The sequence below is a fragment of the Petromyzon marinus genome, chromosome 24, assembly GCF_048934315.1.
Source record: "Petromyzon marinus isolate PM22_M1 ecotype Great Lakes invasive population chromosome 24, UKy_Petmar_22M1.pri1.0, whole genome shotgun sequence".
In the NCBI taxonomy this organism is placed as follows: Eukaryota; Metazoa; Chordata; class Hyperoartia; order Petromyzontiformes; family Petromyzontidae; genus Petromyzon; species Petromyzon marinus.
Window position 1 is genome coordinate 16,512,544 of NC_133690.1, and position 12,434 is coordinate 16,524,977.

At 52.9% G+C, this 12,434-nt stretch overlaps 1 protein-coding gene across 5 annotated transcripts in view; it reads right to left on the reverse strand.

Annotated features, from left to right (window-relative positions):
• LOC116945621 (tetraspanin-4-like) overlaps positions 1–12,434 on the reverse strand; it is a 212,436-nt gene that overhangs the window by 127,328 nt on the left and 72,674 nt on the right. For 4 of the 5 annotated variants that reach the window (XM_032960111.2, XM_076069456.1, XM_076069455.1 and 1 more), the window contains exon 2: positions 1,660–1,739. In XM_032960111.2, coding sequence (XP_032816002.1) covers positions 1,660–1,722 — 63 coding nt within the window. In that variant the 5' untranslated portion in view covers positions 1,723–1,739. Of the gene's footprint in view, positions 1–1,659; positions 3,081–12,434 lie in introns of those variants that run through there. The other variant, XM_032960109.2, reaches the window with a different exon arrangement.

Sequence of the window (12,434 nt, forward strand, 5' to 3'; positions counted from 1 at the left end):
CCTTTGTCTCTGCAGTGGCGATGTTTCCACACCGCACTAGGTAACCATTTAAGGCCGAGTCAACCTAGGAGAGACCGAGGACCGGTTCAGATGGCTGTGAGCGGGAATCGAACTTGGATTGCAGGGTTCGTGGCACAGTGCCCTGTCCACTACACTACCACTCCCCATACACGCACGCAGACACACACACACAGACACACAGACAGACAGACACACACACAGGTATGAAGCAGTAACGCCCGAGCGTGCGGTCAGCAGCACGAGAGGTTTGTGTCGACCACCAGGAGACAGAGAGAGGAGCCTGAAAGGCTCCACAACGACAACCCAACTTCTCAACGCGCGCGGGACTCAGGCGGTGGAAACTCCGTCACGCGTGACGATGGCGTGCCACCTCGCGGCCCCTCGAGCCACCGGTGGGCAATCGAAGGTCACGTGAGCACGGGCGCCGCCGTGCCACGCCGCCCTTCGCCGGCACGAGCGTTGACGCACGCACGTGTCGGTGTGTGTGTGTGTGCGCACGTGTGTCTGCGTGTGTGGGGAGCGGTGGCGCAGCGGTTAGCGCACTGCACTTTGACCACGGTGACCCGGGTTCGATTCCCACTCACGGACAATGCCAGTGACGATTATTTGAACCGGTCCTGGGCCTCCTCTAGATTGACTCAGCCCCAATTGGGTACCTCGTGCGATGTGTAAATACGTTGCCACTAGGGAAACAAAGGCTGCCGGACGTGGGGCTGGCCACCCACCCCCTCGTGTACCATTCCAGCCTTCATAGGTGTTCGCTAACAGCACTCGCCTCAACAGTCTGTTAAGGCTATACGAGAGATCTTTGTCTTTGTGTCTGCGTGTGGGGAGCGGTAGCATAGTGGTTAATTCACCGTTCCACAAACCAGCCAACCCGCGTTTGATTCCCGTTCATTACCAACAAAAGTGTCGGATTTTGGAACTGGTCCTGGGCTTCCGCCTAGGTCGACTCAGCTTTAAATGAGATCCTGGTGCGGTGTGTAAACATCAACATTGGGGAGACAAAGGCGGCGCCACCGGGTGTAATTCCAGACCACACCACCCCATCGTGTTCCGCGCCGGCCTTCAGAGTGGCTCTGTTGTGCGTGCGTGTGCACGCGAGCGCGTGGATGTTGCCGGGCAAGCAACAAGCTCCTCGGAGTTTGTAACTTGCAGGTGATCGTGCGAGGCGGTTCAGGTGAATTATTTACTCGCCGGAGGTTCCTCCGGCAAGGGGAACTCACCTCTGGCAGTGGTCCCAACCTTGCCGCGGCCAAATGAAACTCAACCTCCGCATCGCGATTGTTGACCGTGCCCACACGAACTTAATAACGCGTAAAGACAATCCACCGCAAATATTTTACGCGCCGCACCAAGTCGCGACACTTTGTCATGCGCTGGACGTCGCAAGATGGGGGGGGGGGCTCCACGGTGAGTCTGAAGGCTCGGCGAGGCTTTCCCGCAGATAAACAGCGAACGTTATCATTGCCATTGTGGCCACTGCAAATCACCTGCCGTAGTGAAGTCTTTTTTGCGCGCAAAACAGAACTGCAGCGACGCGCTGGCAACTTTGGAGACAAACGAGCGATGGTTCCGCACGATCGCCCGTGCGCGCGTGTGCGTGCGCGTGTCACGGCGCCGGCCGCCGTCACTTACCCAGAAGATGAGGTTGAAGATGAACATCATGTACTTGAGGCAGACGTGGCATCCTCGAGCCATGTTGCAGCGTTTCAGCTCTAGCAAAAAGACAAACGAGAGATCCAGGTAAAACACCACCACCTTGCTGCCGTTGGGGGCCGTGTATCGGTCCCCTCCGGCACTCGGCCCTCGTCCTCCTCCACCGCCTCCAACGCCTCCACCGACACCGCCGACGCCGCCGCCCGACTTCTCATTCTTCTCGGGCGGTTTCTTCGCTCCTACGCCGAAGCCCGGGCCCGTGGCCGAAGCGCAGAATCGAGCGCCGGGCGGCGAGAACGGACAGCCGGGCCCGGCGGAGGGGACGGCACCGGGACCGCCGGGGGCCCCAGGGCCCCCCGGGCCTCCCGGGCCCCCCGTGGCCCCGGCGTATCCGTAGCCGGTAAATGAGTCCCCGAAACTGCGAGGCCGCCACGAGGGCGAGCCCCGGCTGTCGTCGGAGTCCACGCTGCTCGATTTGTTCATCGTTCTGGGTTCCTCGGAGCGGGTGGCGGGCTTCTCCCTTCGCTGCTGCTGCCACTACCCCGCAGTGACAGCAGCAGCAGCAAGCAAGCGGCGGCAAGGAGCAGCAGCGTCGGGCCAGAGAGGCTCAAAGGTCTCTTGCTAAACTTCCAGCAGACGCCGGCGAGGAAGCGATCACCACTGCCGCACCGAAGGGAAGATCGGCCCGAACTCACGAGAGAGATCTACGCTCTTAATGTCACCGCGCGCGTTTAGAGTCGAGCGACCGTCGCTCTCAGTATTTTCCGCCCACGGTCAACCTGTGGATCGCGACGCCGCACGGCGGTCCGCCGAGAGCGGCCCCTCTCGCCGTCGCTGGGCACGGGTGACCACGGCCGTCGACCGCCGGGCTCGCCGAGCGTCCCCCGGTGAACTCCGCGAGCCCCATCGTTGCCCACGCGCGTGACGAAAAAAAGCAAAAGCCGCGACAACCACAAAGACGAGGGCGACAAAAAATGCAATCCGATTCGTTTTTTTCTTGAATGGACGTCCGTAAGCTTCGGGGGGGGGGGGGGGTGCTATTTATTTGCAGTTCGATGCGAGAGCTGTCATCGTCACCACCACCGTCATCGTCGTTATCTCCCTGAGCCACCGAGCAGCACAGTCATCAAATGTTACATCCCGACGAAGGTCGACTCTCTCCCGAGAGTCGACCGAGAGTCGACCTCTCAGCAGAGGGGCAGTCGGCGGCCACGCCGCAGCTTTAGTTCTCGTTTGGTGCTGTCGCACGCCGGGTCGCTTCTCTTTCAAAGAACGTGATCGTCCGGTGGCGTCCTCGGGCGCAGCTGCATCTCTGTGATCGTTCGCTCCGCTCCCGTCCGGTGCTGTTCCCAGCGTCTCTAGCACCACCCACTCCGTCTGCCTCCACCCCCCCCCTTCTCTCCTGCCTCTCTCCCACTCTCTCGCTCTCCCTCCCTCCCTCTCCCTCCCTCTCTCCCTCTCAATTCCCCTCTCTCATCTCTCCTCCTCCCCGCTTGTATCTCGCAAGCTGCGCGGAATGGAACGCTCCGGGTAATGCCGTCAGATTTGGCGCAGGGAAAGATTTACATCCCCGAGTGAGGGGGCGGATGAGGCGGCGGCTGGGGTGGCCGTCTGGGGGGGGTGGGGGTGGCGGTGGGTGGGTGGGTGGGCAGGAGGTGAGATAGGCAGAGGAGTTGTGGGGGGAATCGTGGGCGGGGGGGGCTGTTAAAGCCAACGAGGGCAGGAGGGAGGGAGACAGTTGCCAAGCGACCGATTAGTTCTGTTTTGCTTCCTGCTGATGCAGTGCCCTCCGTCCAGCCCACACTTCCACAGCAACCTGCATGCCCCCCCCCTCGCTCCACCCTCACCCCCCCGTGGTCTCTCTGCGAGCCAGGGGCGTGGATCTGCGACCCGTTATTTGGAGCGAGGTGAGATTGCCCATTGGGGATGTCGCATCACTTTGGGGAGCTGCGGTTGAGGCGCGGGCCGGAGACATTGCGGGCCGCCCAATGCGCTGGCGATGCTCCCCTGCCGCTTTGGCGTAGTGGTCAGCGCACTGGACTCTCGCGATCCAAAGGGCCGCCGGGTCGATTCGATCCGCCTCCGCGGGGAATTCGAAACAGCGCGGCGGCTTTAGCTCGGCGGTGCATTTCGCGGTCGTAAACCGCGCGCGTCGTTCGGCATGTCGTCCGACGTTTCACTCCGCGTGCTGGGAGCTTCTTCAGCTAAAAGAAAACCGTGCAGAACGACGCGTGGCACCACCCGAAATGAACGCGAAAATCCTACGCTGCGATGGTGATAGTGTTGCGACAAGCGTGGTTGACTACGTACGGTGCAAAAGAAGTTGAACGTGCACACAAATGCGCCCCCATAGCCGCTGACCACCCGCAAATACGAACGAACACGGGCACCCCACAGATAGTCGATCAGCAGCTTTGTGTGTCGTGGGGTAAAGTGTGGGTACTTCGACCTCTTCCGAGATGTCTGGCCAATGTGGAAGAGTACGCCGAGTAAGTAAACACTTGGCCTTCCGCCAGCAGTGGCGTGAGCGGGCCATCGCGGGGCTGTGCCCTTACCTTCGGCAGGTGGCACGGGGCGGGGTAAAGTGTGAGTTCTCCCGCACCACTCAGGCGATGCAGATTAAACAATTTAAGCCACGCAGGCAACACGGATTGTTCTGCTCGTCACGCACACAACAACATTATTGTTACACAAGCCAGATTATGTTAAAATGTAATATATGCTTAACACGTAGGCTTTCGTGACCAATATCATCAATAATACAGGTTTTTGTTGGGGGTTAGTACGACGTCTCGCCAGTAATTACAACTAGCTTCATCAGATTGTAAATGTTGTGGCTTGGCTCTCCAACACACCGGGGTGCTGTGCCTGTACTAGTGACGAATTGGCCACGTTCTTTTTACGTGACAACCCTTACTCATTGGCTGTGCCGGGTTTAAAGACACAACATTTATATCTTGATTTGAAGCTTTCGTGACTGCAGGAATCCATACACTCTGGTTCTTTCGGTAAAGTCACGTAGATAGAAAAAAAGGACACATTTATATATTTACTCGATCTAACCCAAATAACCTGCATTATGGATGTAATATATGCATCTGTGCATGCGTGTTAAATGATCGAGATCCGCTCACAGATAAAGGCCTCCCTCCGCAGTCAGTTGGGAGTTGGCAAAGGTGGCGAACGTTGGCACGGGAGCATCGATGTACGGCACAGCGACTCCCTTCCTCTCTGCCCACAACGACATGGCACGGACCCGCAGCGGCCTATAACAACCGAGCGTGAGTGGCGGTGTTCGCCCATCCAAGTACCGTCCAGGCTCAACCCCCACTTAGCTTGCGAGATCTGACGAAATCGGGCACACTTTGGGGGAATGGGCTAATTGTGCGGTTTGTATTGTGATAATTAAATCAAGGAAATGGCCTTACCCATTGTGGCAATAATACATAAGCTGTTAACACGTTCAAACACCAAGTAGACACTTATTACAAGGCATTAAGTCTGCAATAACCACACATACTTGTGGTAAAAGCATGCAGACAAATATGCTTTGGTAATGTGTGCGTCGCCCATGAAACTGATTGCCCCACACCAGGGACAGCCTCTTTTATGGCTTTATCTCACCGGTTCATAGAACAAAGACCACCAAAAAGTGATCAGTCCAAGGACAATGCAAACATCAAAGCATTCATAGCTCGGGTTCAGTGGTTTTATCTATGGGACCCCTTTTTTGCTAAAATCAATAATACAGGTGTTAAGACGTTCAAACACCAGACACCTTTTACAAGGTGTCAGATCCCATATAAGTGTTCACATTATATTTATCGACGTTCCAGTCTTTATATATCTATAAGTATGTAAAGAGAGACATAGGCAGAGGGCAAGTCAACCTTCCCATCTGCTGGTGCCAGGCACCACAACCGGTCTCCCTTCCCCGCTGCATCCTCTGCGAGGTGTTAGACGCATCACCGCGGCCTGGCAAGATCGGCGCGGAGGGGTGCTGGAGGCGACAGTGTTAGATTCGACGCCTCTGCCGCAGCCGGCGAAGCACGTGGGATGGGCTCTCACGTAGCCCCAGGTGGCTGAGCGGGCTGCTGCAGCAGCAGCCACAGACACATCAACGCTGAGAGCAGGGCTCCCACCTGCCCCTCTTTGCCCAGGTGTCGCCCTCTTTTTTTGAGGAGGCAGCAGCTGGCCTGGGAAATCCGTCAGCCTTCCCAGGACATTTGAAGTCCCAGTTTTTTGGCCAGTTGCGTAACACGGGGGTGATGATGCACCACCGGAGCGAGAATGCATTTTTATGCACGCAGTTGTCCCCTCTTTTGGCTTTGTGAAGTAATCTCCTTCCCGTGATACATCCCGGTTTTTCGTGCGTCAGAGGTGACAACGCGGCATCAGAGCCTGGGTTTGGATTCCGGGGTTTTTTAGCGCCCGGTCTGTGCTTAAACTGGGTTCTCCAGCATCGTGAGTCGCCAATGATGGCACCAGAACGAATGCGATGACTGCTCTGACAATGCATCATCTCAAAATTGCCTTGTAACTTATTTTGCCTAAATTCCACTTCGGACAATGTTCAGTTCGATGGACGGCAGAGCAAGTGCGAAGGTTCGCGACCTCACGATTAAACCGGCTTCTAAAGTGCAGCGAATTGATGGTCTAAGCCCGGGACCATGATAACGACACGCAGGGCTTCATTTCAGCCGGGTTCTGTCTGGGTCAGCAAACCTAAAGTATATGTTTACAACCGGCAATCCATATCCAGCATACCTCCCCATGCAACTGTGGAAACCGGTCACGCGCCTGCTCCAGACTGGCTCACACACCCGCTTGCTGTACTGCCATCTGCTGACTACCACGAAAGGCCGATGGCTACGGGAGTTTCACAAATTTGCGTGATCCGCCAACCCTTGCCTCCGATTCAAATTTGTTATATTAAACACCAAGACGTATATGTATAGACGTCCTTCATTTTACCCCCCCATATAAACACACAGGACACAATGAATGAGAGCAAAGGTTAATATTTTTGCAATCGCATAAGTTCCCGGCGCCTCTGATGGGCACGATTGGCTACGTACGGTGCGAAAGAAGTTCAACACATGTACCTACAAGTGGCAATAAATGTCTCCCAATTGTAACTGCAGGCCCAGTGCCTGCCTTACCCAAGCCTGTTTCAGAGTTCATGCGCTCCACACGGCTCAGGGCAGAGCGAGCGGATCGAAAGTCGGGAAAGGTCGCGAGTTCAAAATCCTGGTTGGGAGCTGATTTCAGCCAACCCTGCCTCCGGGGTCGATACAATTAGTACCGATTTGTGGGGAGGTCGACAGTGATTGTCCAATGGATCGGCTCGCCCCTGCCATAGGAATGTTGAATTTCCACCACTGTCTCGGGGCTGTAATTCGTAGGTGGGTACTTTCTCAAAACAAACACTTTAGCCTTATTTTAAATGTTACATTACAGAGAGTTACGTGAAATTAATAAATAATGAACAAGATATATATCATGCTGCTGTGAGACATTGGCCTGGGAGGTCCACACGCTGATCGACAAATACGAAATATGCAGGACCCTCTTTAAAATTAGTCATTGTGTGTTGTTTTGTTTACGAGGACAGACTGACTATCCACCCGTTTATATTTAACTACAGCATGTTATTTTTTTGTGTTTTCCTGCTCATCAGTGGAATACCTTCTCTCCCAATTGTAATAAAATGGTGCTATCGGCATCGCGTCACATGACGAGGACATTTCTAATGGAAACTGTGTAGTTCGTATCGCTGTGTCAGTGAATGGCTTCGCAATATGCCATCACAGGTCTACTTCTGAGGCCTCTCGAATAGGCCTGTTCATCATTTTAATTACCTACGAAGATTTACGAAGATTGTTTAATCACATAGCCAAATTGAAGTTAAAAAAGTGTACACGGCTCTTTCTGTACAATCATCGGCGCTGCGGCCTTAAGAGAACCCGGTTTGATCGCGGGCTTCGGCTGAAACCCGAATTCGAAGCCCCCCTGGATCTTAACAGTGGCGGCTCAGTGCTAGTTTTGACCCCCCCCCCCCGTGCCACCCTGCCAACGAGTTGCCGCCGCTGGCCCCGCTCCGTCGCGATTTCCTGCCGGCATCTGGGGGCCGCGGTGACGTCGCGGGACAATCAACGAGACATCGGCTCGGTGCGATCAGCATCTGTCAGGCGACGCGGGAACTGCACAAAAAACACGAATGCCGGACTCATTCATTTGCCGCCCGCCTGACGCGCCTGCCAAATAAAAGCTTTCACAAATTCGGAGGCAGATTAGGAAAAGTGTGCGCTCAGCGCTTCACTCAATATTTACATGCACACAAACTTTGCTTTGCATTCACGTGATCAAATGGCATCGTGCTAATAATAGTAAAATATTCACACTGCTTGCGTGGCTTTTCGCCGTTGTGCCGTACGGACCCTCGGATGTGTTCGCGAGTTCCGCCGCGTGAGCTTTGGCACGATGTCTGACGATTCGCTCCGCTAGCCTCACCGAAATCGAGCGGCTCGCTTTCACCGAGCCGCTCAATTGAGCTCCTGAAGAAAGCTCCCAACAGGCGGAGACGAAACGTCGGACATCAGGCCGAACGATATGCACTGCTTCACCTCAATAGAAGCTAGCAAAACCACGAGGCGGAGTCCCTCTCCGCTCACTCGCCGTTTGACGCAGCGGCGCGTAGCCTGGTTGCTCACGGGCCCTGGTGCAGGGGCTGAACTGTGGACCCCTCCCTGCCTGACCGTCTCCCTCCAGCCCGTGGGCCCTGGGTGCAGTTGCACCGCCTGTACACTCGCTGCCTACGCTACTGGTCTGAAAGAGTGGCCTGCTCACGATTCACCACGAAACACCGCGGCGCTGTTTGCGCGCGAAATTACTCCTTAAATTTTCACTCGAGCTCGTCGCGCAGCGTTGGCACAGCGTGAACATTTTTTGTTCCCCACGCGGCGAATGGTGGTGGGCTCACTCGCAAGTGAAGTGGCCGAGGAATAAATCTGAACGTCCGTTGCGGAATGAAGGCGAAGCGCAATTGACGATCATTCTCTTGCCACGAAAACCCCCAGCGCGGCAGCTCGCTCTCTCCGCCCGTGTGGATTGACGATTTAACTCGCCAACAACGGCGGCCGTATCAGCGAGCGCAGTCAAATAGATGGGAGCAGCAGGAACAAAGACATTCCGTCCGAGTGACGCCACGCCGTCCCCTCGGTGGAGTGACGGCGTGGCGGTCAGCGCGCTGCGTGACTAAACGCTCTACCCGAGTTCGGTTCAAGAGACCGGCTGTATAATGGTGCTCGATTCGAGAAACGCGTTCCCGTCCCATCCGGCATTCGCGATCATTCGTGGAACATTTCGCTGGCCGGTTCGCGCTACGGTACGTGCCACTGGAGCCTGTGATCGGCAAACTTTGATAATAAAAAAAATTAGTTCAATGCAAAATAATGAAAATGCCCCACAAGGCAATCTCTGCACTTTCTGACATCGTATTGAACGGCTGTAAACCAGACGACGCCGAGGGACAGAGTCCCAATTGTGGTGATGGTGCTGTCCACTCTTTGAATTATTTATATCGCTTGCCTGGCACGTCTAATTGTGTCTAGTGAAAAGCACGGGTTTTCACATTCAATATTCATACTGCTTAGTCCATTGTTTTGGTCTGTTCGTGAAAAATCGGTTACCGTGTTGGCAGTCGTTTCAAAGTGCCGACTAAATGTAACTGCATTATCATCATCATCTCTTCCTTGCAAACAGCAATCATATGAATCTACTACAAATCCTTTGTCAGTCCACTGCTGGATGAAGGCCTCCACCATGCTGGGTCGTTCAACCACACTGCCCAGTGCCAGTTGATGAAGGAAGGGGGTTGACAAAGGATGCGTTCAGATATCACTCACCATTGACCTACGTTGAACTTCTTTCACACTGTACGTAGCCTACCCTGATAATCCCATTAGCCATGGCTGGAAATATTTTGACTATTTTAATTTTCACTATTTTTATTTCACCATGTAAGGCCCACTGAGCTATATATAACTCTGTTTTTTCAGAATAGGCCAGGCCACAAATAATAGCTCAACGAAGTGGCTTATTACGTGGAAATTTATAGCAGCCGAATACCGTCAATGAATGTTTCTAAATGTGGAGGGAAAACCCGGATGACCCGTAGAAGAATCCACGTGACCACGGGAAGAGACACCGCAAACTTTAAATATACAGCAGCAGCAGTCGTCAGGGTCGGGATCGAACCCGCGACCTTCTGCGTACCAGGCGAGGTAGTTAACATCTCGCCACTGTGGAAGAACTCAGGTCACCTGGATCTGATCACGGTGTGCGGACCACCTCGCTGGTACTACCCCCGTTGCAAACAATAACGCTCTTCGAAGCGACGCCGGCGGTAGAGTGTATGAATTATGGGCGCGTCCTTCTGCGTTGCCGTGAACAGCGTTTGTGCGCGCAAGTTCGTTTCGGTTGTTGCACGGTTTTTTTTACGTGGGTCGTCACCCACATGATCACGAGGATCGTCGAGTCAAGCCACGTGCGATCGTCGAGAAACTGGCGAATCGCACGAATGCACGCTCACATAGCCAGAAAGCAATGTTGCGTTTTAGTCATTAATGATGGTTTAAGAACCATTGAGTACTGTACTCTTTACAGTACCTGTGAATAAAAATGCATTGCTTCCACCGAAAACACATAATCGGGATGAATGTGGTGATGGATTTTCTAAATTAAAAATAATAAAAGTAGTTTATATACGTGTTGCAGGAATACAAATAGCATTTATTTAGCTTTTCATTACAAGTGACGCATTAGATTTTTTTTCGAAAAATTGATTATTCTCAGTCTGCATTTCTCAACCCCCAACAAACTTCATCCGCATGTTCCTCGTCATCATCGTCAGTGTTACAACTGCCATCACTGTCATCACAATGAACATATCAAGAAAAGAAGGCCATTTAAATGAAGGCCACATCAAGCAACTCAGAATTTACTGATTAACAATGATGATGATGCAAAGGACGATTTAATTACTGGATATCTGTGAAATAGAGCGGATTCCTCCAGTATAAATACATATTCAGATTCTAAATACTATTTTTAATAAAAAAAAACAATCCTATGGCAAGGGCACTGATGATGATTGATATTTGAGATGCTGCTAATTCTGATTCTGATTTCTACGTTAGAGATAATGATGCTGATTGCAATGATAAAGAAAATGACAACATCAATTATGACTGATGATGACGATGTGAATAATAATGTGAAGATGTATGATGAGGACATAAATGATGCATGTAAAATTTGAAAATGGTTTTAAAGATGTTGCTCATGCTGCTGCATCTCATGATGATGATATTGCCATAATAAGTGATGGTGCTGATAATGATGATAATATCATGACTCTTAAAAGTAATAATTACAATTATGATGGTGATGCTCACGTTAAAAGCGAAGGTGATGACGACGCAGGTGATGTTAATTACGATGTTATAAGTGATGATGATGATGATGTGGTGGTGGTATGATGCTCAATAGAGCTACCGCACACGTGCCGAAGATGTCACCGAATACAATTACGACGACGACGCTAAATGAAGATGACGAATAATTATTCGTATAATTATTCGTCATCTTAATTATAATGAGTGATGGCAATGGCAGATGGGCGTGACTTCTCTCCCCCACCTCCACAGCATCCCCAACCCCACCGGACCTCTCCGGCGTGCCAAACACATCAAGGGCACATCAGTCGGGCAGGGTGAGTGGCCCTGCTCCTGATGAGAGACAAACAAGCCCTGGGGGAGCTTCCCTGCCGAGCCAGCGACGCTTCGGCATCATCCACAGATCCACAGGGCCCTAGGGGGAGCTTCTCCCTCCCATCACGGAAGGGGTGGGAAGGGGGTTAAGGGACTGGAGCAGCGAGCGAGGGAATGGGGGGGGGAGCAAAACGACCAAAGCGGATGTCTACGGATTAACCCGCACGGGTAAAACTGGGTTTTAAAAAAAAAATCATTTTGGTTCATCTGCACGCGTGTCTCGCTTAAAAACCTTCCGCTCGAGACCGAGGCCACGGCTATTGCGGCGTCCGATGTGATCTTCAAAATTGACGCACCGCACACACACCCCAGGCATCGACTGGAACCACACAGCTGTACGGCGGCTCGCAGATAAGGGGGGTTACCAGCCGTGCCGGATTTTCTCGTTGGTTTTTTTTTGTGTTGAGCCGTCCGTGTGAACTTCTCCGGCTGATAATACGCTCCGGAAAGTAAGACGCGCACTTAAAACTTCACCCCCTCTGTCAATAAAGTTATACACAAATCTGGTCTCCGCGTGCACACCCACCGGATTTATAAGACCGCATATCCAAACCTTTATTTTAAAATACAGGGGAGGGCAAAACGTGTGTGTGTGTCTTGTAGTGGGGGGCGGGAGTGTAGTGCTCAGCGAGCTGCGTCCATGAACCCGGCGATCCGAGTTCGATTCCCGCTCATGGCCAACACCAGTGACGATTCTCTGAACCGATCCTGTGCATCTAAATAGATCGACTCAGCCTCAAATGAGTACCTTGTGCGATGTGTCGTAAACATCGTCACTAGGAAGACAAAGGCGGCCAGCCGTGGTGCTTCCCACCCCCTCGTGTACCTTTCCGGCCTTCATCGGTGCTGCTCCCTAACAGCACTTGCCCCAAGAGTCTGTTAAGGCTATACGGGGGGGGGGGGGGGGGGGGTCTTTGTCTT